Source organism: Mustelus asterias, chromosome 8, assembly GCF_964213995.1.
Source record: "Mustelus asterias chromosome 8, sMusAst1.hap1.1, whole genome shotgun sequence".
Taxonomy (NCBI): Eukaryota; Metazoa; Chordata; class Chondrichthyes; order Carcharhiniformes; family Triakidae; genus Mustelus; species Mustelus asterias.
The window spans coordinates 116,011,647-116,037,539 of NC_135808.1; the positions used below are offsets into that span (position 1 = coordinate 116,011,647).

The window sequence follows — 25,893 nt, forward strand, 5'->3', positions numbered from 1 at the left end:
CTCCCCCCTCTCTTCCTCCCCCCCTCTCCCTTCCCCCTCTCTCCCTCCCCCCTCTCACACTCCCCCCCTCTCATAGCCTCTCTGTCGCTCCGCATCTTTCTTTCCTCCTCTCCCTCCTTGTATCCCCTCCTCTTTCCCGTCCACCCCTCTCACAACCTCTCTGTCCCTCCCCCTCTCCCCCCTCTCGTCCCTCTCTCTCCCCCCATCTATTCCCTCCTCTCTTTCCCCTCTCCCCGTCCCATCTCTTCCCTTTTCCTCCTCCCACTTTCTTTTGATCTCTCCCTTTCCCACTCTCCATCCTTTCCCCATCTCTCTCTCTCTCACACTGTCTCCCTTTCTCTTCCCCCTCTCTTCCCCATCTCCCCCCTCTCTCTTCCTCTCTCTCCCTTCTCCTCTCTTCTCCCCTTCTCTTTCCCCCCTGAGTGTCTGCCTCTTCTCTCAATCTCAGCAGGGCCTTTTGAACAGTGCTGGACTCAAGCAGATGTCATTTTCACGGATTCAGAGACTTTATCCCACAGTGTGGGAGTTACAAATCTTTAGAGGATTTATAAAATGCTCGTGAAGGGTGAATAAAGTCTGTAAAATGATCAAGCTATCAAAATAATTAAGTGGCCAGCCTTTAAAAATTGAAAATAAAAACTGCCTGCCTGTGTCCGGGGGAGTTGAAAAGAATCACTTCCAGCAATTTCAATGGGCAGGATTTGAAAGCCCCCTGCTGGGCATTTTTTGAATGGTGGGGGTTATGGAATGGAAAGTTTGATGGGTGGGTAGCCCACTGCTTTCCTGCCTCAACCAGACCCCCAGAATGAATTGGTGAGCAAGGCATTCACTATCCTGCCTATTCAAGCCCATTAATGGCTGTTTAAGAACCTCAGTCTACTCCACTGTCATAATATGCTGGGCAGTGGCGGTGGGTGCGATTGGGAATGCTGTTTTTCACCAAAGTTGGTGAAATGGCAGGAACGGAGTGGAATGCCCTATGCACATTGCGGCCACCCCGCTTAAGCTTGTAAGCCCACACTTTATGCCTCTCTGTGTGGCACCACAGGTGGAGAAGGTGGTGAAGAAGGCATATGGTATGCTTGCCTTTATAGGACGGGGTATAGAGTATAAAAGCTGGAGTCTGATGTTGCAGCTGTATAGAACGTTGGTTAGGCCACATTTGGAGTACTGCGTCCAGATCTGGTCGCCGCACTACCAGAAGGACGTGGAGGCGTTGGAGAGAGTACAGAGAAGGTTTACCAGGATGTTGCCTGGTATGGAGGGTCTTAGCTATGAGGAGAGATTGGGTAAACTGGGGTTGTTCTCCCTGGAAAGACGGAGAATGAGGGGAGATCTAATAGAGGTGTACAAGATTATGAAGGGGATAGATAGGGTGAACGGTGGGAAGCTTTTTCCCAGATCAGAAGTGACGATCACGAGGGGTCACGGGCTCAAGGTGAGAGGGGCGAGGTATTACTCAGATATTAGAGGGATATTTTTTACACAGAGGGTGGTGGGGGCCTGGAATGCGCTGCCAAGTAAGGTGGTGGAGGCAGGCACGCTGACATCATTTGAGACTTACCTGGATAGTCACATGAGCAGCCTGGGAATGGAGGGATACAAACGATTGGTCTAGTTAGACCAAGGAGCGACACATGCTTGGAGGGCCAAAGGGCCTGTTTCCTGTGCTGTACTGTTCTTTGTTCTTTGTGGCCTCCAAAATCAGCACCTCTCTAGGGTTCACGATTTCTCCCCACCCAAAAGCTTTGGGTCTGACCACCATTGATCCCCTTGGCAAGACTGCTTGCAGTTCTAGCAGTGCCCACAACTGAATCCTGATGTTGCTGGGACTGCAAGAGCTATTGGCTCATGAGTTGGTACTAAGTTGGCATTGGAGCCTTAAGTGGCCACTGAGGCGAGTGGGGCACAGGTTATAAATTGTCAGTAAGCTGGCATAGGAGCTGTAAGCGGCCAGTGGGGTTGGTGGGAGACATGGGTTGGCATGCATGGACATGAAGGGGTGTGGTGAGATTTTACAGCCTCTCTCACTACCAGCTGGAACAAACATCTTGCTTTCTGCGGAAGTTTTCCCGAGGTGGAGGGTGTGGTGAACTTCTCAGCTTGATTCACCCACCCTCATGAGCTTAAGTCCAGGCTGGTGTGTGTAATGGCTGTACTAGTTAAAACACGCACACATTCCTCTCAAATTCAGCACTGGGCTTTGCGCGCCCATTATGAATGCATAAGTGTAATGGATCTTTGAATGCGACTATATTATTCTGCAGTCTCCGGGAAGTCACTAAAGTTGCTCATGTACTGCCATACACCGGAGCGGGAGTTTAAATATAGAAATCATATTTGACATATTTTCCACATTAATCATTTTGCACTTGACGAAGCCTGTTCTTAAAAACATCACAAGGGAAAAGGATAGAAGTAACTTTAACTCATAAAGAAATCCAATAGGTTGAAGCTTGCGGTCTTTAATTGTGCCTCTTATATATGACACATTTTGTCAATGGGCGAAGTTTTAGTCTGCAAATATGTTTTCCTATCAGGCACAGGCTAATTGTATCCCTCGAACACCCAAACGTTGCACTGCATCAAACCCCGCAACCCTATTGGTCCAAGAGGCTTCATTCAATTTTGTTTCAATTCACAGAATTCTAACAGAGCTTTGATAAATGATCATGAACCCAACAATGTCGTTCTATACTGATAGCGACATTATGACTGAATGCTATTGTAAGCACAAGTGACTTTCCTTTCAGCTTTCTATAACTGAATTGTAAAAGAATTTAAACAATTGACTGCAGCAGCTGTGCCTGAATAATCCCTGCTTCCTTTCAACATGTCCGGAGAAATGAAACAACGCAAGAGACTGGAACTCACCAGTCACTGTGAGGCTCAAATTGCACGCTGTGTCTACCGGCTGGGAGGGATGATGCAAGTGGGAGATGCCAAACAGCAGTTGCTTGAACAGATCACGGTGGGGATTACGTGGTCATGATAACATTGAAGCTGGCAAGGTTTGCTAGCAATAGTCCTCTGACAGCGTGTACATGTGCAGTTAGATGCGGAAATTCAAAAGTTGCGGGCAAGGTCCACCCAAATCCACCTTAAATCTACAGGTTACTGTTGGCCACTGCATGCTGGCTCCAGATTGTAATAATCAATCCAGATTGATTCCCCTATTTCTAACCCCCTCAGGCCCACTGAATTCTCTCAAATGATCACACTGCTCTTCAGCACTAGTGATCATCTCTGGGGTCATGATTGGAAAATGCAACTCAATACAACTATGCAAGGGTAGCAATGGGATCTCTCTAGGTATGTGTCCCACTTTGGCATAGTCAAATATCTTGACCCTGACATTCAAGTTGAACAACTAATGTAAAAGTTTGCTGAATAGCCAACTGGGTCCACAGGGATCCAATGATGCTGCCAAATTAGGGATCTTTTTATAGGAAAACAAACTTTCTTTAATAACACAGTTTAACTATAACTCTAACAAATGAAGCAACTTAACTACTAACAGTTGAACAATATTTAAAAATGAAAATGAAACAACTTTGATTCTAACTTCTCACTGTTTCAGTTCCAAATAAACAACATTCCACTTACAGACTTAAAAACCACTTTAAATATAGTTAACAACCATAAATATACTTGCTATAATAACTGTAAATCCTAACAATACCCATAATCACTAAGGCAACATCTTGGATGTTTGCCTTCTCACAGAGGCCACATTCTGGTGACTGGTGCCAGTTCATAGGGGGCAGGGATATCTACCAGGACTCCACAGGAAGAAGATTTACATGCATTTTATTGGCCCTAGGCTATTTGTAGAATCTATGCTTTATACATATAGGAAATTACAGCAGAAAAATGCAGCTAATTGACTGACCATAATATACACTTCATGCACATGGGGAAAACTTTAACTCACTGGGTGAGAAACCCACAAGATTAGGTCAGGTGCTGGTTTTCCATCTAACCAATATAATTTCCCATTGATGTCAATGGAGGAAAATGAGATGTAAAACCAATGATGCAACTCATCCTTCAAGCTTCCTGGCAGGTTATTCAGCTCAAATTGTCTGCTATTCTCTCATGCTTATTCAAGCTATGAAGAGAGGTTGGATAGGCTTGCATTGTTTTTGCTGGAGCAGAGAGGGGTGACCTGATTGAGGTGTACAAGATTATGAGGGGAATGGGACAGAATGGATAACATAGAACATAGAAAGTCACAGCACAAACAGGCCCTTCGGCCCACAAGTTGCGCCGATCACATCTCCACCTCTAGGCCTATCTATAGCCCTCAATCCCATTAAATCCCATGTACTCATCCAGAAGTCTCTTAAAAGACCCCAACGAGTTTGCCTCCACCACCACCGACGTCAGCCGATTCCACTCACCCACCACCCTCTGAGTGAAAAACTTACCCCTGACATCCCCCCTGTACCTACCCCCCAGCACCTTAAACCTGTGTCCTCTCGTAGCAACCATTTCAGCCCTTGGAAATAGCCTCTGAGAGTCCACCCTATCCAGACCCCTCAACATCTTGTAAACCTCTATCAGGTCACCTCTCATCCTTCGTCTCTCCAGGGAGAAGAGACCAAGCTCCCTCAACCTATCCTCATAAGGCATGCCCCCCAATCCAGGCAACATCCTTGTAAATCTCCTCTGCACCCTTTCAATGGCTTCAACATCTTTCCTGTAATGAGGTGACCAGAACTGCGCGCAGTACTCCAAGTGGGGTCTAACCAGGGTCCTATAAAGCTGCAGCATTATCTCCCGACTCCTAAACTCAATCCCTCGATTAATGAAGGCTAGTACGCCATACGCCTTCTTGACCGCATCCTCCACCTGCGAGGCCGATTTAAGAGTCCTATGGACCCGGACCCCAAGGTCCTTCTGATCCTCTACACTGCTAAGAATGGTACCCTTCATTTTATACTGCTGCTCCATCCCATTGGATCTGCCAAAATGGATCACTACACACTTATCCGGGTTGAAGTCCATCTGCCACTTCTCCGCCCAGTCTTGCATTCTATCTATGTCTCGCTGCAACTTCTGACATCCCTCCAAACTATCCACAACACCACCTACCTTGGTGTCGTCAGCAAACTTACCAACCCATCCCTCCACTTCCTCATCCAGGTCATTTATGAAAATGACAAACAGCAAGGGTCCCAGAACAGATCCCTGGGGCACTCCACTGGTCACTGACCTCCATGCAGAGAAAGACCCCTCCACAGCCACTCTCTGCCTTCTGCAGGCAAGCCAGTTCTGGATCCACAAGGCAACAGCCCCTTGGATCCCATGCCCTCTCACTTTCTCAAGAAGTCTTGCATGGGGGACCTTATCGAACGCTTTGCTGAAGTCCATATAGACCACATCCACCGCTCTTCCTTCGTCAATGTGCTTGGTCACATTTTCAAAGAACTCAACCAGGCTCGTAAGGCACGACCTGCCCCTGACAAAGCCGTGCTGACTACTTTTGATCATACTAAACTTCTCTAGATGATCATAAATCCTGTCTCTCAGGATCCTCTCCATCAACTTACCAACCACTGAGGTTAGACTCACCGGTCGGTAATTTCCCGGGCTGTCCCTGTTCCCTTTCTTGAATATAGGGACCACATCCGCAATCCTCCAATCCTCCGGAACCTCTCCCGTCTCCATCGACGATGCAAAGATCATCGCCAAAGGCTCCGCAATCTCCTCCCTCGCCTCCCACAGTAACCTGGGGTACATCCCATCCGGTCCCGGCGACTTACCAACCTTGATGCCATTCAATAGTTCCAACACATCCTCTTTCTTTATGTCCACATGCTCGATCCTTTCTGTCCTCCGCAATCCAGCAGTACAACCACCCAGATCCCTTTCCACCGTGAATACCGAGGTAAAGTATTCATTAAGCACCTCCGCCATTTCTAACGGTTCCGCACAAACTTTTCCCCCTTCACCTTTTAAGGGTCCTATGCCTTCACATCTCATCCTTTTACTCTTGACATATTTGTAGAAAGCCTTGGGATTCTCCTTAATCTTACCCGCCAAGGTCTTCTCATGACCCCTTCTCGCTCTCCTAATTTCCTTCTTAAGCTCCTTCCTACATCGCATATACTCCTCTAAATCCTTAACACCTCCTAGCTCTCTGAACCTTCTGTACGCCTCTCTTTTCTTATTTACCAGGTTCATCACAACCTTCGTGCACCACGGTTCCCGTACCCTACCAACACCCCCCTGTCTCATCGGAACGTTGTCATGCAGAGCTCCAGACAAACATTCCTTGAAAATCCTCCACTTTCCTTCGGTACTTTTCCCCAAGAATGCCTCCTTCCAATTTACCCGTCTAATTTCCTCCCTGATGACACTGTATTTCCCTTTACTCCAGAGAAACACTTTCCTAGCCTGCCTGACCCTATCTCTTTCCAATGCTATCGTGAAGGAGATAGAATTATGATCGCTATCCCCAAGATGTTCACCCACCGAGAGATCCTCCACCTGTCCAGGTTCATTAGCCAGCACCAGATCAAGAACAGCCTCTCCTCTAGTAGGCTTATCCACATACTGTGTCAGGAAACTCTCCTGGACACACCTAACAAACTCCTCTCCATCCAAACCCCTAGCCCTAGGGATATTCCAATCTATGTTTGGGAAATTAAAATCTCCCATCACGACAACTCTGTTATTCCTACATCTCTCCAGGATCTGTTTCCCCATCTGCTCCTCAACATCTCTGTTACTATTGGGCGGCCTATAGAAAACACCCAGCAAAGTTACCGACCCCTTCCTATTCCTAACCTCCACCCACAGAGATTCCGTAGTCAGTCCCTCCACGGCGTCCACCTTCTCTACAGCCGTGACACTATCCCTGATCAACAGTGCCACTCCCCCCCCTCTCTTGCCTCCCTCCCTGTCCTTCCTGAAACATCTAAAACCTGGCACCTGAAGCACCCAGTCCTGTCCCTGAGACATCCAAGTCTCCGTAATGGCCACCACATCACAATTCGAAGCAGCAATCCACGCTCCAAGCTCATCCACTTTATTCACTACACTCCTGGCATTAAAATAGACACATCTCAGACCTTCAGCCTGAGCACTTCCCTTCTCCCTCACTCGTCTAACCTCCCTCTTACCCTGTCTACATTCCTTATCTATTTGCGAGCTAACCTCCTCGCTCTCAGTCCCCTCATTTCGATTCCCTCCCCCCAACCTTTCTAGTTTAAAGTCTCACCAGTAGCCTTAGCCAACCTTCCCGCCAGGATATTGGTCCCCCTGGGATTCAAGTGCCACCCGTCTTTTTTAAACAGGTCACACCTGCCCCTAAAGAGGTCCCAATGATCCAAGTACCCAAATCCTTGTCCCTTGCTCCAGTCCCTCAGCCACGCATTAATTCTCCACCGATTCCTGTTCTCACTCTCCCGCGGCACAGGCAGCAATCCCGAGATTACTACCTTTGCATTCCTCTTTCTCAGCTGTCTACCCAACTCCCTATATTCTCTTTTCATGACCCCTTCCCTCTTCCTACCGATGTCAGCAGTACCTATATGCATCACGACCTTGGGCTCCTCTCCCTCCCCCTTCAGGATTTCTGGGACTCGACCAGAGACATCCCGGACCCCTGCACCAGGGAGGCAAACCACCATCCGAGAGTCCCGTCTGTGTCCGCAAAAACGCCTATCTGACCCTCTCACCGTAGAGTCCCCAATTAGCACTACCCTCCTTTCCTTACCCCTTTGCACTACTGGGCCAGGCTCAGCTCCAGAGACACTGCCACCGCTGCTTCCCCCAGGTGGGCTGTCCACCCCAGTAGTACTCAGACAGGAGTACTTATTATTAAGGGGCACATCCACCGGGGTGCTCACCATCACCCGAGCTTTCTCCTTCCTCACTGTTACCCAGTTACCCTCCTCCCGTGGTCTCGGTGTGACCACCTGCCGATAGCTCCTGTCAATGACCTCCTCACTATCCCTAACCCGGCGAAGGTCCTCGAGCTGCAATTCCAGTTCCCTAACATGGTCCCTTAGGAACCGCAGCTCAACACACCCAGCACAGATATGGTCGTCCGGGAGGCTAGGAGCCTCCAGGACCTCCCACATCCTACATTGGGAACAACATACTGGCCTGACAGTCATAATTGCCCTTTTAAACACAGGGAAAAAAGTGAATGAAGATTATTCCTCTCTGTTCCAAATTATTTCTACCAAGGTACCCGGAGAAAAGTAACTTATAAATAAAAATTTTTAAAAATAAGAAACTCACCCCTGCTCGCCCTTTCTGCCTAAGCCCGATGAGCCAAAGCCCCTCAGTTCTCACTCAGCTCCGTCTCACTCCGCTGCCCGCTCCCAACGCTGCCCGCTAGATAGTGGGACCTGCCTTTTAAACCTCCTGTGCACCCAAAAATCCTGTCACCAGTCACAGCTCTGCCTTTCTCCACAGCAACAAGAGGACTAACCTCCCAACTAACTGAAAGGAGCAGCTGTTCCCCTTATTTGAAGGGCCAGTCACGAGGGGCCATAGGTTCAAGGTGAGGGGCAGGAGGTTTGGGGGAGATGTGAGGAAAAACATTTTTTACCCAGAGAGTGGTCATGGTCTGGAATGCGCTGCCTGGGGAAGGTGGTAGAGGCAAGTTACCTCACAACCTTTAAAAAGTACCTGGAAGAGGACCTCGCACATCGTAACATTCAAGGATATGGACCAAGTGCTGGTAAATGGGATTAGAGTCATAGAGGTTTACAGCATGGAAACAGGCCCTTTGGCCCAACTTGTCCATGCTGCCTTTTTTTTTAAACCCTTAAGCTAATCCCAATTGCCCGCATTTGGCCCATATCCCTCTATACCCATCTTATCCATGTAACTATCTAAATGCTTAGATGGGAAGTCAGGTGTTTGTTGGGCAGCACGGTGGCACAGTGGTTAGCACTGCTGCCTCACAGCGCCAGGGGCCCGGGCTCGATTCCTGGCTTGGGTCACTGTGCGGAGTCCGCGTGGGTGTCCTCCGGGTGCTCAGGTCTCCTCCCATTGTCTGAAAGACGAGCTGGTTAGGTGCATTGGCCATGCTAAATTCTCTCTCAGTGTACCCGAACAGACACCAGAGTGTGGTGACTAGGGGATTTTCACAGTAACTTCATTGCGGTGTTAATGTAAGCCTACTTGTGACACTAATAAATAAACTATTGCATGTCAGTGCAGACTCGATGGGCGGAAGGGCCTCTTCACTGTGTGATTCTGTGATTCTACGATTATTGCTTCATTTAGACTGTCCAACTTTACTGGAGACAATTGATAATGAGCTGAAATGATTTTTCTGTTTTAGTAACAAAGCTACAACATAAATCTGTTAATCCTGTGGTTTACCTGAGAATATTTTGTTCCAGGTTCTTGGATTGAAGCTGGTCTTCCTGGTGCTGCTTTCTCATTGCCTCTTGTTCTTGAGGGTAGATGTTGGCTACTCCCTCCAGGAGCCATCTTTCTCGCAAACTCTTTGACTGTTTGGAACAGCACAACATCAGGAATTGTTTTCCATCAACAGTACACATTGTTTTTCATTCTGCCAATGTTTATCAACTTCCTGTCTCATCCTGAGGTCGAGTTTAATGACTAAAATCTCTCTTCTTGGCTGTTAGCCAAGAGAGTGAGGGAACTTTAAACCTCTGGATTTCAGTCCACCTCAGAGTATTGGGTTCAAACTCTGCCCATCGCTGCAAAGATTCTAGGTTTTGGTCAATTTGACCTCCTCTATTGTTGCATAGGTTCGTGACACAGTTGTACAGACCTAATTGATATTAATGGTTGAAGTAAGAAATGAGAAAACCTTATTAGTACTTTCTGCTTGGGGTTAAGGTAGTTTGGGGTAGTTTTCAATTTTGCCACCTGGGCAATAAATCAACAGTGGATTTTCCACTTGTAGAAATTTCTCAATTTCCATATAGGCTGGGCAATCTTCTCTGAAATCAGCCATGATTGAATGGCGGAGCAGACTCGATGGGCAGAGTGGCTTAATTCTGCTCCAATGTCTTATGGTCTCTGCACCACTTTTTTGCACAGATAGCCAAAGCAAAGTTTACCCCCATTGTTGAGACACTGCAGATGGAATGTACTGACGGAGATGGTAGTTTAGGTGCCTGGACATTAGCACCAGATGGCAAAGCCTGGGATTGCCCATTCTCCAGGCAGGCCCAGGTGCCTGCCTGCCTACCTGGGTGCAGAGTCAGCCAGAAACCACCCTGTAGAGAGATTTCCCTACCCCACCACACTGGCGTCCTGGCTGCTGAATCCCTTTCTAAAATAAAGATGTGTAAAAGTTGGAGAGAGGGCACATCCATGTTCTTTTTAGGATCTCTCTCTTACCTACTTACCTTCCTTTCGGTCTGGAAGGTGTCTGATTAGTATTCCCCCGCCCCCCCCCCCCCCCCTACACACTGCCTCCCCCATCCTCTACCAGATTCAAGAGCCTGCTCATCACCCTTACTTGGAAAGACAACCTGTCTCCATGTGTCTAAACGATCCTCTGAAAATCCCAGTGTGAGAGAGTTTGGAAAGGATTTGGGTCCCGACTTGCGTTTTGCCCACCCACCAGCAGGAAAATCCAGTCCATTGTGCAGACCTTTTGTACGCTTTTATTCAAAAACTAAGGCAGGCTACACAAAGTAGATGTTTCACAAGTAGGTTCACAAGTTACTCAATTCTGTGTTTCACATCTTTAACCACACATTATATTCTGTTGGGCGGTTCGCTCAATGCAAGGGGGAGGGGGTGGGTGATCGGGGAAATGGATTGATCCCAACTTCAAAAAGTCATCCAGATCTTGCTGGTCTCAAAACCGAACACTGTTTGTTGGGAGTTGGCACATTTTCCCCAGGGAACGAGAGAGGAAGAGTTGAGATTCAAACTCCTCTGGTGCCAGTGAATGTCTTTGACAATCGGCAGATTTTTAAATGCACAGTGAGCAGTTTCCCGTTCCAGTTACAGAGGGACTGACCTCGTTAGAAAGTGTGGAATGTTTATGATGGAAGTTTTATTCAATCACCTCAAGCACCTTTCCGTTCCAGCCACTAAACTGTGAAAAATATATTTCTGTTCAGTTGATTTCTCTCTGATTTTATTATTGTGGGAGGCACAGTGGCAACAGTGGTTAGCACTGCTGCCTCACAGTTCCAGGGACCCGGGTTCGATTCCTGGCTTGGGTCACTGTCTGTGTGGACTTTGCACGTCGTCTGCATGGGTTTCCTCCAGGTGCTCTGGTTTCTTCCTAGACCAAAGATGTGCCGGTTAGGTGCATTGGCCATGATGAGTTTGAGACTCTTAGTGTCCCAGGATGTGTGGATTAGCGGGGTAAATATGTGGTGTTATGGGGATAGGATGTAGGTGAGATTGTTGTCAGTGCAGACTCGATGGGTCGAATGGTCTCCTTCTGCACTGTAGGGACTTTATGACTTTTGTGCTGCCCCACCCCTTGACATCAACCCCTTTGGGCCTGAGAAACCTCTCAGACTCATTTTACATTTAATACACAGATTCAGATGGACAGCACACTAGTGCACCAAAACATTATATCTGAAAACCCTATCGACATTATATTATTTTGATATTAACTTTGCAAGAGTGGTTTAACTAATTCAGTCATAAATCAAGTACAATGCCAACAGCATAAGTGGGCAATTTTCTACCACAATCTCTGCAAAATGAGTTAAAAGCGAATTTATCTTATGCAATTCTATTGTGAAGGCTTCTATTCGCAATGCTTTTTTGAGTGAAAACCTGCAATTAGAACTTCACACATTTATCCTTTTTGTGAGTCACACCCAACAGAACAACAGAAGCAGCCACAGCTTGCTTCTGTATAGTGGCTTCAACACAGTAAGATTCACAGGAATATTATAAGACAAAACTTGGCCTGGCACTGTGCCACAGAGGGAGATATGAGGGCAGGTGGTCAAAGAGACGAGTTTTATCAGTGCCTTAAGGGAGGAAAGAGAGGTGGAAGTACTTAGAAAGGGAATTCCAGCACTGAGGGCTCAGGCAGCTGAAGGCATGGCTACCAAAGGTGAAGTGAGTAAAATCAGGATAAGTCAAGGCCAGAATCAGACAAATGCAAATATTTTGGAGGACAGTAAGGTGGCACGGTGGCATAGTGATTTGCACTGCTGCCTCACAGCACCAGGAACCGGGTTTAATTCCAGCCTCAGGTAACTGTCTGTGTGAGTTTGCACATTCTCCCTGTGTCGGCATGGATTTCCTCTGGGTGCTCCTGTTTCCTCTCACAGTCCAAAGATGTGCAGGTTAGGTTGATTGGCCATGCTAAGTTGCACCTTAGTGTCAGGGGATTAGCAGGGTAAGTACATGAGGTAATGGGGGATAGGGCCTGGGTGGAATTGTCGTCAGTGCATCTGGATGGGATGAATGACCTCCATCTGCACTATAGGGATTCTATGGACTCTGTGAATACAAAGGGTTACGGACATAGGGAGGGATTTGAAAATAAGGATGAGAACTTTAAAGCCGAGGTATTGCTTGACTAGGAGGCAATGTAGGTCAGCAAGCACAAAGGTGATGGGTGAAGGGGACTTGGTGCAAATGATAATAGAAGCAAACGTTTGGATGACGTCATGTTTGCAAAGGATAGAACATGACAGGTCAGCCAGCAAAGCAGTGGAATAGTTAAAGACTGAAAACAACAAAGGCAAGCATGAAGGCTTTAGCAGGTGAGCTGAGGCAAGGACAGAGCTGCCGACGTTTTTATAAGAATTCATTTATGGGAGGTGGGCTTTGTTGTCTAGGCCTGCGATTATTACCTTTCCATAATTGGTCAGAGGGTATTTAAGAGTCACAACCGTATTGGTTACGGAAGTTGAGCTTAAGTTTTTAAATTTATTTATTACTGTCACAAGCAGGCTTACATTAACACTGCAATGAAGTTACTGTGAAAATCCCCTTGTCGCCACACTCCGGCGCCTGTTTGGGTACACTGCTGGTCTTAGTGATGTGATTGGAAGTCATTGGAGTCAAGTATGAAATCAAGGTCACAAAACATCTGGTTCAGCTTCAGACAGTTGCCAGGGAGATGATGACCAGAAAATTAGGAAATGATGGGGGTTGAGGACAATAGGTCCAATGGTACTATACCTTTAAGTGCTTAAGCTTCAGTTTCTCCTCATCCACTTCAAACCTTTGTCTGGTAATTTTCTCTTGTATTTTCCTCTTGTCCTGTAAGATTAGAGTAGAAAATCAAGTCTCCTGTCTATTTTATTTTGTTTCTCAATATTAATATTAGGTACAACATCATTCTGTGATCAACAGCAAAGTGATGGCACTGGCCACTGTTAGCAACAACACTATCCAAAAGGAACAAATGTGCCGGAATTTTACCGCCCCATCCGCCCGAGGCTCGTAAGATCCCGCCCGAGGCCAACAGAGAATGCCATTCTGTGAGCCTCACCCGCCCCTGATTCTGGGCCGGGCGAGATGGTAAAATTCTGGCCATGATCTCTGTATCATGGACTTCACATATCCTGATGTTAACCTGAATCAAGCACCAAGTCAGGTAGGTAGCAACAGTGATCACATCAAGCAGGGTAAGTGGCCAAACACTTTGAAGTATTCTCAGAGATCGCAAGCTAGGAAATAAAGGCAAAGTACTGTGGATGCTGGAATCTGAAGCCAAAACAGAAAATGCTGGAATGTCTCAGCAAGTCTGACAGCATCTATGGAGAGAGAATAGAGCCAATGTTTCGAGTCTGGATGACCCTTCGCCAGAGCACAAAAAAGGCTTTGATTATCTTCCATTTTTTAAGAAATGAATTTTAAAGGAAGCAAAGACTGGGAGATACACATTAGAAACTGAAATATCAAACAAGAAAAATCTAAAAAAAATCATAGAAACCCTACAGTACAGAAAGAGGCCATTCGGCCCATCGAGTCTGCACCGCAGACCACAATCCCACCCAGGCCCTACCCCCATATTCCGACATATTTACCCACTAATCCCTCTAACCTATGCATTTCAGGACACTAAGAGCAATTTTTAGCATGGCCAATCAACCTAACCCACACATCTTTGGACTGTGGGAGGAAACCGGAGCACCCGGAGGAAACCCACGCAGACACGAGGAGAATGTGCAAACTCCACGCAGACAGTGACCCAAGCCGGAAATTGAACCCAGATCCCTGGAGCTGTGAAGCAGCAGTGCTAACCACTGTGCTACCGTGCCGCCCCAGCAAAAATGAACTTATCATTTTAGAAAAAGTTGACATAGCTAATGATTAGGGTGGCACAGTGGTTAGCACTGCTGCCTCACAGCACCAGGGACCCGGGTTCAATTCCAGCCTTGGGTAACTGTCTGTGTGGAGTTTGCACATTCTCCCCATGTCTGCGTGGGTTTCCTCCGGGTGCTCCGGTTTCCCCTCACACTCCAAAAGATGTGCGGGTTAGGTTGATTGGCCATGTTAAATTGCCCCTTAGTATCAGGGGGACTAGCAGGGTAAATATGTGGGGTTACAGGGATGGGCTTGGGTGGGATTGTGGTCAGTGCAGGCTCAATGGGCCAAATGGCCTCCTTCTGCACTGTAGGGATTAAAAATATATATCTAAAATTAGTTTTCAAGGGCCAGATAGGTTCTTCAGCAGTATTTATGACTTACTGCACAGTTTAAAAATACCAGTTAGACCTCAGTTAAACCTCATTAACAAGGTATAGCATTTTTAAGTTTTAATGAAACAGACCTAAAATGTTAACTCTGGGCAGAATATTACCGGGACGTCCGCCTGAGTTTCGTACGATCCCACCCCAGGCCAACGGAGAATGCCGTTCTCCGAGCCTCACCCACCCCTAGAATCGGGGCAGGTGTGCCGTTAAAATTCCGGCCTCCATCTCTCTCTCTCTCTCTTTCTCCACAGATGCTGGCAGGCCTACTGAGTATCTGCAGCATTTTCTGTATGACTAGTACTTTTGGGAACATTAAAGTGTTAAAGCAGAAACTGTCATAATTTCAGTAATTTCTCATTGATTGCAGTATTTTTCCAACTCTTAACTTTTTGAAATACTGTGGAAATGATTAAATAAAAAATAATTTTGCCAAATAATTGAATTCACTCAATTGTTCTATCCTTTTACTTGCTGTATCAGTTTGGCACGAAACTAACAATGGGATGCAAAATGGGTTGCAATTACAGCGTTGTAAAAATGGTCACACTTTTGTTATGGATTGCCTAAAAGGTTATTTGCTTCACTGCAATATATCTATTACAGTGCAGCACAAGCTATCTTCAGAATGGGCCGATTAATCACATATTATAATACAGCCAAGTATTGAGTACACTCAATAAACACCACCAGTTGAGGACATTTTCACACGGACTAATAAAAGCATTTGTCATACTGATTGCCAAAAATACAGTTGATAAGGTTGAAAAACACCTGATAAGGTGAAAAGCTTAAAACAATGCTGAATTGGTTAGTAGGGTGGCACTGTGGCATAGTGGTTAGCACTGCTGCCTCACAGCGCCACGGATCCGGGTTCAATTCCAACCTTGGGTGACTGTCTGTCTGGAGTTTGCACCTTCTCCCCGTGTTTGCGTGAGTTTTCTCCGGGTGCTCTGGTTTCCTCCCACAGTCCGAAAGACCTGGAGGTTAGGTGGATTGGCCATGTTAAATTGCCCCTTATTGTCCCAGGATGTGTAGGTTAGGGGGGATTAATGGGGTCAGTGTGTGGGATTATGGGAATAGGGCCTGGAGTGGGCCTGGGTAAGATCCTCTGTTGGACAGTCAGGGCAGACGCGACGGGCTGAATGGCCTCCTCTGCACTGTAGGGATTCTATGATCTCACCTGGATAAGAACACATCTTGATTGGCAAATGCTATTAATCAGCTTTAGTACGACACTTCAATAAATAAATCCAGATTTTTGCAATTCACTTAGTTAATTTTATTCATTTAACAGATATTTATTTAATGGGAAAAACTATCTTTGCCATGATTGAAAAGGATTTTGAGCAAGAAGATTTTATTATCTTTAACCATTTTTATTTATGTTTTAGTCATTGAAATAGGCTTTATATTTGTTCCAGTGTTGAAATCCACAGCATTATATCCAAGCTTTTCGATGAATACTCAGTGCACTGTATCCTCCAAATTAAATTAGACATCCAATTTGTACTAAAAACAGTCAATTTAAATTCCCAAAAAGATGGTCCGCTATTGGTGTGCAAGTGGCCCTACCTGGCATTCCATTGTTCAATAGCACAGCAGCAAAGATCATTTCAGGTTACAGAAACTTAAGTTGTAGAAAGTTTGGATATGAGGTGACAAAATGGAAGTGTGGTGGAAGAATTCGGCTGTGTCTGTTCGTGACTTTACCACAGTAAGAGTAGATGGGAAATTTTCTCCAGTGAACAGAAATTACACATTGATGTGGATCAATTATCCAGGAGTCAAACAGCAAGGGAAGAAAAGTTAAATTAGATGGCCAATGGCCAGGGAGGCGATGGCCTAGTGGTATTATTGCTCGACTGTTAATCCAGAAACTCAGCTAATGCACTGGGCACCCGGGTTCAAATCCAGCCATTCCAGCTGGTGGAATTTGAATTCAATAAAAACTCTTTGGAATTAAGAATCTACTGATGACCATGAAGCCATTGTTGATTGTTGGAAATTCCCATCTGGCTCACTAATGTCCTTTAAGGAAGGAAATCTGCCGTTTTTATTTGGTCTGGCCTACATGTGACTCCAGAGCCCCAGCAATGTGGTTGACTCTGAATTGCCCTCTGAAATGGTCGAGCAAGCCATTCAGTTTCAAGGGCAAATGGGGATTGGCAATAAATACTGGCCAACCAGTGAAGCCCATGTCCCACGAATGAATTAAAAAAAAATTACAAAACCACATTTCCTTATGAAACCACAGGTATGAGCTTTCAGTGGGTAAAACTCCCCAAGGGGAGCCACATTCATAAAACCGGCTCTTCAGAGTATAGGTTCAAGCAGGGAAATATGGCAGTATTGAAGTTGTGGAATATGAGACAGAAGCGCAAACATGGGCTAAAGCTTCAACTGAATTGGTTGCGGCATAGTGGTCAACGCTGCCTCACAACGCTAGGTACCGGGATTCAATTCCAGCCTTGGGTGACTGTGTGGAGTTTGCACATTCTCCCAGTGTCTGCGTGGGTTTCCTTCCTTCCACAGTCCAAAGATGTGCAGGTTAGGTGGGAATTAATGAGGTCAGTGCGTTGGATTATGGGAATAGGGCCTGGTGTGGGCCTGGGTAAGATCCTCTGTCGGAGAGTCATGGCAGACTTGATGGGTCGAATGGCCTCGTTTTACACTGTGCGGATTCTATGAATGCATTTTAGTGAGAAGGGACTGAGGTGTGTCGTAAAAGACAGGCAGGTAGGTAGCTTTGACCCATGAAGAAGTGTTGAATTGTTAGATCAAATGGTCTTCCCATTCCTAAACATTCTTATGTCCCTATCCCTATCTGTCCCTGATCCTTTCAATGTCACCCAATGTTAAACGCGGCTGACATACAGAGGTTGACTGTGGTATCATTTCTATTGAAGTTCTGACCTTATCTAAGCAACATCACAAAGGCACCTGGGAGGGAGCATAATAAAGAAATTTCAAAAATTGGAAACCAATAAACAATTATCGTCAGGCCAGATTTTTTAACCAGTGGCAACTGTGTGTATTAAACATAAGAAGAATATTATTCAACCATGAGCTGATGCTTATTGCCAACATTGGGGACCACAGAGGCGAACTGCTGGATTTAATCCCAGTGATAACCCTGTAAGGCCTACTGAACAACCTGTTCGTACTCACTGACAGCAAGAATTGCAAGGGTTCAGAGGTAGAAATGTGGCTGCAGTGAATTGAAGAACCAGTTAAATAATACAAGTAACTTGCGGCATTGTGGCACAGTGGTTAGCACTGCTTGCTCACAGCGCCAGGGACCCGGGTTCGATTCCCGGCTTGGGTCACTGCCTGTGCGGAGTCTGAACATTCTCCAGGTGTCTTATGTGAGTTTCCTCCGGGTGCTCCGATTTCCTTCCGCAGTCCGAAAGGCGTGCTGGTTAGGTACATTGGCCTTGCTAAATTCTCCCTCCATGTACCGGAACAGATGCCGGAGTGTGGCGACTAGAGGATTTTCACAGTAATTTCATTGAAGTGTTAATGTAAGCCTACTTGTGACACTAGTAAATAAACCTAAAACTTTAAACTTTTTCCTGAGTTCTCAAATGTGAAAAAAATTCTGCTCCAATTCTGAACCCACATAAAGCAGGGAAATCATTCATATTGGAGAAAGCTGGGACAACAAGGGGGCATTTTAACTACATCTGCCTGGTGAAACTGGGCAAAGGGTGAGTTAAAATCCAACAGTAGTACACCTATTACTCTTTCATCATCCCATAGTTATTAAATCAGTACATGTAGATCAGGATCCTATAACGTTTCTCTATCTCCATGGAGACTGAGGGCGGGATTTTACGACTTCACTCAGGTGAGATCATAAAATCCCGCCCGAGGCCAAAGGAGATTTGCGTTTTGCGAGCCTCGCCCGCCCTGATTCTGGGGTAGGCAAGGAGGTAAAATTCTGGCCTGAATATTTCCAGTACCTGTAATATTTTGCTCCTATATTACACACGGGACCCCAAAGTTTGTTTTTGTTCACTCGTTCATGGGATGTGTGTGTTGCTGCCAAAAGGCCAGTATTTGTTGCCCATTCTAATTGCCCTTGCACCAAATGGTTTGTTAATCCATTTGAGGGCAATTAAGAGTCAGCCACATTGCTGTGGGTCTGGAGTCACATCAAGGCCAGAGCGGGTAATGATGGCAGATTTCCTTCTGTAAAGGGCTTGGTGAATCAGATGGGCTTTTACGGCAATCAATGATAGTTTTCTGGTTACCTTCACTGAGACTAGCTTCATAATTCCAGATTTATTAATTGAATTCAAATTCAACCAGCTGCCATGGTGGGATTTGAACCTATGTCCCTGTTAGCCTGCGCCTCTGGATTATTAGTCCAGTGGCTTTACCACTATGCCACTATTTCCCCTTGAATGGCCCACTGGGCAGAACATCCTTTGCGGATAGTCCGCTCAGTAAAGCCTAGCAGGTAAAAAGTGGAGGCTTTTTTTTGTGGAGCCAGGAGGATCTGAAGCATCCTCTGAGGTTGGCAATGAAAGTTTGGGCTGCCCTGAACTCCCCCAACAACGCCTGTTCCATGCTTAGGAAATCCTCCCACCGATAGGAAAGGTCAGAGCTCCACTTCCTGAGGAATGGAAGCAGGGGGTCTTCCTGTCTGACCAGGCAGGCCGGGGAGGAGGTTGTTGGGGAGGTTGTGCTCATGGCAAACAAAATAGGGCCATCCTGCTGTGTCACAGAAGGATGATTGATCTGCTCTGTTCCACCACAGTAAGTGTAACATCTGCTCACTCCAAGCTCACACGCTCTTAAGGGCAACAAGCAGTCTATGGTTAGAGTCCACAGGGATGTCACACTACCTTCGGGGACATTGGTACTGAATGTCTGTCAGCCACTGTAAGCTCATTATCTCATTTCCTGCACAAACGGCATCTTAATCCCTTACTGGGGAGGGCTCAGCAGGCACAGCATGCTTCAGAACTGCTCTTCCATTTCATAACACTCACAGTCAATCCATCTGCCTTTATGCAAGACAAGACCTCCTACAACAAAAGGCAGAGAGCCAAAGTCAGTGGGGGAACCCCAGAGTTGCAGGCTCTCTTACCATTCAAAGGACAGGCCTCAGAGCTGGCTGCTAAGATAAAATAGAAGGGTCATATGGACTCGAAACGTTAACTGTTTCTCTCTCCACAGATGCTGCCAAACCTATTGTGTTTCTCCAGCATTTTCTGTTTTTAGTTATTATTGCTGAGGTTAGGGATCATTCCCATATGGAAGGCGAGATTGGCCTTTGCCAACAAGCCAGTGAGGACGCATCCCATATACATCGACAACATGTAGACAATGACTTTGAGTGACTTGTCAAGGATCAGGAAGGGGCCCTCAGGCACCCACAGGGAGGAGGAGGAACACCAACAAGGCAGCCCTTGAGCATCCACCCAGGACACTCCAAGAGTGTTCTGTCACTGCAACTCCCCTCTGACAGTGACACCATTAACTCCCACAGGTCAGGCCTAGATGGATGCCTCGGAACAGGGGACCCTCAGCAGGCTGGGGCTGTTAAGGCCTCAGGCCACTACAGAATGCCTACCAAAGTCATCTTAGACCTTACTAAGCTGGTGCCATACCGGCATGAGTGCATCCAAGTGTGAATTGGCTTCACAGCAGCTTGAGAGCTGCCATTCTCATTGATTTGGTGATGCAATGATTGACAGGACTGTATTATGCGGAGTTGCTTAGCAATGTGCACTAAGGGAATGCTGATCAGATTTTCAGTGGGTACACGCTGCAAAGGCTATAAGCTTTTCAAGGATGACCCCTTGGGTTGGTTAATGCTACTTATGTTTTTTTATTCACTCATGTGACATGGGCGTCGCTGGCTGGCCAGCATTTATTGCCCATCCCTAATTTCCCGAGGACAGTTGAGAGTCAATCACAATCCTCTGGCTCTGGAGTCACATGTAGGCCAAACCAGGTATGGATGGCAGATTTTCTTCCCTAAAGGACATTAATGAACCAGATAGGTTTTTCCAACAATCAACAATGATTTCATAGTCATCAGTAGACTCTTAATTTCAGATTTTTAAAATTCAAATTCCACCATCTGCCATGGCAGGAATCGAAAGTGGGTCCCCAGGACATTAGCTGAGTTTCTGGATGCTGAGAATAAAGGTGTTTTTGAGTCTCTTGCATCTAAAGCTGAAGAAAATTTCTTGTGAAAATTAGTCTTCGCCTTATTCCTTCTGGAATTCTGTAGCTATGAGGTTGCCATGGGCATGTCTGCCATGTTGTTCCCATGCAATGGCATCTTCAAGTGGGTCACGTGAACCCTCACCTTCTTCAGAGTCACCCCTCCAAAGCCCTCCTCGCCCAAGGTGACGATGTCTTCCTCGGGCAACACATTCCACCCCACCCCACCCCCGACTTACAGCGCAAGGTTGTGCAAGGCACAGCAAACAATGATGATGTGGGACAGTCTCTGTGGGGAGTATTGGAGAGCCCTGTCTAATCAATCCAAACATTGGAAATGTATCTTCAGGAGGCCAATAGTTTGCACAATTGAGGACCTTGTGGCGAAATGTGCTGCATTGTATTTCTCCCCAGATGCACTCTGTGGCTGTCGAACTTCACGATTAGCCATATTTTCTTGGGGTACCCTTTCTCTCACCCCTCCCAGCTTGTTATGCCTGCCCGCGCCAAGCCTTGGCACAGCTTGTGCTCCAGACACCTGATATTTAGCAGTTACAGTGTTAATGGAAGGCGAAAGCAGCATCCACTGGATGAAGTGAAGCTTGCCAGGTGCGTGGCACTTATATACAGTTGTAAAACAGACCATTCTAATTATCCACTGGTGGGGCACTTAATTTGGAGTGGGAATGTGATTCCGACAAGTTGGCCTTTCAACGAGCACTCATAAAATGCAAATGAATGTAAATGTGATTTCTGACTTAGCTCAGCAGGAAACCTGACCCACCTTGAACCCGCCTCGAAAGTTGTGAGACTGAAGTTCCAAACGAACTTTCCACTGGTGGGAAACTAATTTTCTCATTCACGCCAAATTAAGGCACTCCTCCTGCCGTGGTAGGGGAAGGGGGGGTGATTTCACTCCTGAGTGAACAGTGAACCAAGGTACAATGTCAAAAGGATGTTTTTTTTTAAGTATCCGTTTAGCCAGTAGCTGTCAGGTAATTGGGAAATCACCCCTAATTGAATTAAAGCCCATGCTGTTCTATTTCATGTGAATGGAGCCAGAATTCTGATTGGAGAAAGGAGAATATCCAAACCACTGTACATGATAATGTGATCAGTACATTGTCTAATGTACTGGAGAAACTACAGGTTAATCACACGGAGATTAATTACACCAGGGTTGGCTATGTGGAGGTTAATTGAACTGAAGTTAATTAATTACACATGCTTTCAGCTCTTCATCATCAGGTGCCAAAAGAAATAATAATTAAAGAGTCAGCAATTGATGTCGGAACATTCCAGCAATGTGACATTTGTCTTAGTTTAGATTTGTTAATTACAAATTAAAACAGGAAATTCTGCATTGAGTATGTTATACGAAGCGTTTAGAACTGTTTCAGCTTGCATAATGTTAGGGAATGGGACCTGTTGTTAAAAATCACTCATCTCCTTTCGGAATACAATAGCAGGAGGTTTAATAGTGATGACATTATGATTACACTATCTTCCATACCCAGAACCATGATAGAAGGCTTGTTTTTAACCTCAAAAGTTTGCCGCATGGGACATTTTCCCAGCTAATTCCATTCTGTCAGTTGTTCATCTCAAGCAGAGTACAGACCATACTCGACCAGCCTGAGCTTGCAAAACTAAAACAAGGCATCTACTGTTAGATGTGATTCTGCAAGTGAGAGAACTTACTGAACAGGGTGGCACGGTGGTACAGTGGTTAGCACTGCTGCCTCACAGCGCAGGGACCCGGGTTCGATTCCCGGCTTGGGTCACCATATGTGCGGAATCTGCACGTTCTCCCCCGCATTGGCGTGGGTTTACTCCGGGTGCTCCGGTTTCCTCCCGTAGTCCAAAAGATGTGCTGGTTAGGCCTCTTTTAGGGAGTCCAAAAGATGTGCTGGTTAGGTGCATTGGCCATGCTAAATTCTCCCTCCGTGTACCTGAACAGACGCTGGAGTGTGTGACGAGGGGATTTTTACAGTAAGTTCATTGCAGTGTTAATGTAAGGCCACTTATGACCTAATAAATAAACTTTTACTTTTAAAAACAGAACAATCCTGAGTGCATTCATTCATACTAGCTTTCTGGTTTAAAAAAAAAGGGTGGCATGGACAAGTTGGGCCGCAGGGCCTGTTTCCATGCTGTAAACCTCTATGACTCTATATACTAACAACCAATTCAAGGTAATCAGTCAAGTTTGTAATGTAGCTCATTTATACTTGCTAGGAGTGATATATATTCATATGGACAGATCTGTTCTTTACAAACAAAAGGAATATGTTCAACCTTTGCACCTTTTTGAAATACCTCGGAGTCTGGGAAGCCTATGGTTTTCTGTTGCTTTCTCCATGGTAACACCCTGGCCAATCAGAGTCAACCTGCCAACCAATCAGCAGTCATTTCGCCTGTAGCAAAAGTTGTTCTGATTGTTTAAAAATTGGAACTCTTGCATTTGTCCTGATGAGTGCAAGATGAGAAGCTGCATTGCAGTGATATGGCAAGTAGCAATGTATCGGTCCACCAGCCACATGGAGAACTGACAGAAATGCACTTAATGAAGCTCCAGCAGTTTTAGTCTAAAGTGTGATTATTTCTAACAGGAACCAGAAGACATAAAGTGGTGGCAGTGGGCATCTGTGAGTAAAATCCCCCAAATTTTCATCGAATCATAGCATCATACAGTGCAGAAGAGGCCCTTCGACAATCGAGTCTGTACCGACACCTGAGAAACATCTAAACTCCTACATAATCCTATCTACAAGCACTTGGCTCCTAGCCTTGAATGTTATGATGTGCCAAGTGATCATCCAGGTACTTTTTAAAGGATGTGAGGCAACCCACCTCTACCACCCTCCCAGGCAGCGCATTCCAGACCGTCATCACCCCCAGGGTAAAAATGTTTTTCCTCATATCCCCCCTAAACCTCCTGCCCTCACCTTGAACCTATGTCTCCCTGTGACTGACTCTTCAACTAAACTGATCTTCAATAAATTAAAAAATCAACTGGAATTAGTGGCAGAGAGAGAGAGCAAAGATGAGTGAATTATGTGAAAACAAAATGACTACTTGAGTAGCAATAAGCACACAGCTACAGCCCGTGATGAGTTGGAAGGCTGATAATGCAGTAGGGGCATTTGTGAAGTTTAAAAGAACATGCGGCTTCATTTTCCGTAGCTTTCTTAAAGGCAGTAATGAAGAGGAAAGGACCAGCTACATCCTTTTGTGGGCAGGAGACAAAAAGTAAAATCTGTTTACTAGCAGGAAGCTGAGTGAAGGTGACAGCGGGAGCCAGGATATGAATTTCAAGGCCAGAGGCTGGAATCAGGTGAGCCTGCTGACAAATTTCAGAACCCAAACGAAAAAGGTAACCAGAATATATCAATTCATGGACACAAGATGAAAGACTGTTAGACTAGTTCACCTGGGGCTCTGCACACCCAGAAGTATGAAAAGAATTGATTGAAAAGGACAAGCTCATTACATCGCAGGCTGGAGACACTGCCAAGCTGCAAGAAGACAGCTGAAGACACTAATTACCAACCAGCTAGTTTTCCGTTAAGTCAACAGAAAGACAGCCAGGTTGATGCCACAAAACAGTATCAAAAGAATGCACACTGGGCAGAGAGAAAGATTTCCAGGAGCTGTGGAGGACCACATGAGATCACAGACAGAAGGAAAAGTTCAGCATACAGATCAAACTACAGAGGGTGCAGAAAGCCAAGTTACTGCTGGGGGAAGATGCGCAGAACAAATAAAGAACATGGCTAAACAAGTTATCAGAATCCAAAGAACAGGGTGAATGAAATAGAAAAGGAACTATGACATCCATAGCCTGGGAGATGACAGTGGGTTTGAGGAAACAATAGACATAAGATATAGGAGCAGAATTAGGCCATTCAGCCCATCGAGTCTGCTCCACCATTCAATCATGGCTGATATGATTCTCATCCCCATTCTCCTGCCTAAGAAATTATACATTGGCTTTGGAAGGGTAAAATATTGATTCACCAGAACAATATCAGTGTTTGAATGTTGAAATTATGAGGGCAGGTTACATAAACGTGAGTTGGAATGGAAACATAGAATGGCTTTCAACTGTAACCATTCAGCCCACTGCCTGTGTCAGCTCTCCAATAACTCAGAAAATCTCACTCCTCCACCTTTTCCTCTTAGCCTTCCAAATATTTTCTCTTCAAATAAATATCAACTCCCATTTGAAAGCCACGATTAAATCTGCCTCCACCACTCTCTCAGCTGGTGCATTCCAGAGCCTAATGACTTGCTGCATTAAAAAGCTTATCTTCTTGTCGCCTTTGGTTCTTTTGCCATTCACCTTAAATCGGTGTTATAGATATCGGAACCATGAAATGGCGGGAAGTGACAGATCCCAGAGAAAAGAAATTCACACAGCTATTCAGATCAAGTAGAGAGTGAGAAATAAGCCCAGAATTATAAATCTGAAGCTGAAGCTTGATACTAGAGTACAGACTGACATTATCCCACTGAGACTATGTTAGAAGATCTTTCCTAAAATTGTGTAAGAAAATTGGTATCCATAGGGAGGCACTCTCATCTCAAGCAACTTCATGTTAATGGCAATGGGAGAACTGAGATTGACAGCTAGGAATAACACAAATTAGAGGTATTAAGGTTTATTTATTAGCGTCACAAGGAGGTTTACATTAACACTGCAATGAAGTTACTGTGAAAAGGTATAAATAGAAGAACAGATGTTAACACTGTCAAAAACTGAAAATGCTGGAAAAACTCAGCAGGTCCAGCAGCATCCGTGGAGAAAAAATAGAGTCAACATTTTGAATCCGTATGACTCTTCTTCAAAAGAACATTTATTATAGATGTTAACTATATGTTCTACCTCACTGAAACAGATGGTGCTGCTATCCTGAGGTTGAGCAGTTGCAAAGAGCTGAGGCTTATCTCAGTAAACCATGAGATTAGAAAAAAATCTAGTAATATAAATCCATCACCTAGTTGATGTAACCACAGGAATGGAGTAAAGTTAGAATGAGACCAATAAAGATGAGGGCTGGAATCTTACCAC

At 45.6% G+C, this 25,893-nt stretch overlaps 1 protein-coding gene across 1 annotated transcript in view; it reads right to left on the reverse strand.

The window, feature by feature from the left end:
- Positions 1-25,893, reverse strand: part of palmdb (palmdelphin b) — a 91,215-nt gene that overhangs the window by 37,978 nt on the left and 27,344 nt on the right. Inside the window, exons 3-4 of the mRNA XM_078219437.1 lie at positions 13,120-13,200; positions 9,352-9,482 (exon numbers count right to left, since the gene is read on the reverse strand). Coding sequence (XP_078075563.1) covers positions 9,352-9,482; positions 13,120-13,200 — 212 coding nt within the window. The remainder of the gene's footprint in view (positions 1-9,351; positions 9,483-13,119; positions 13,201-25,893) is intronic.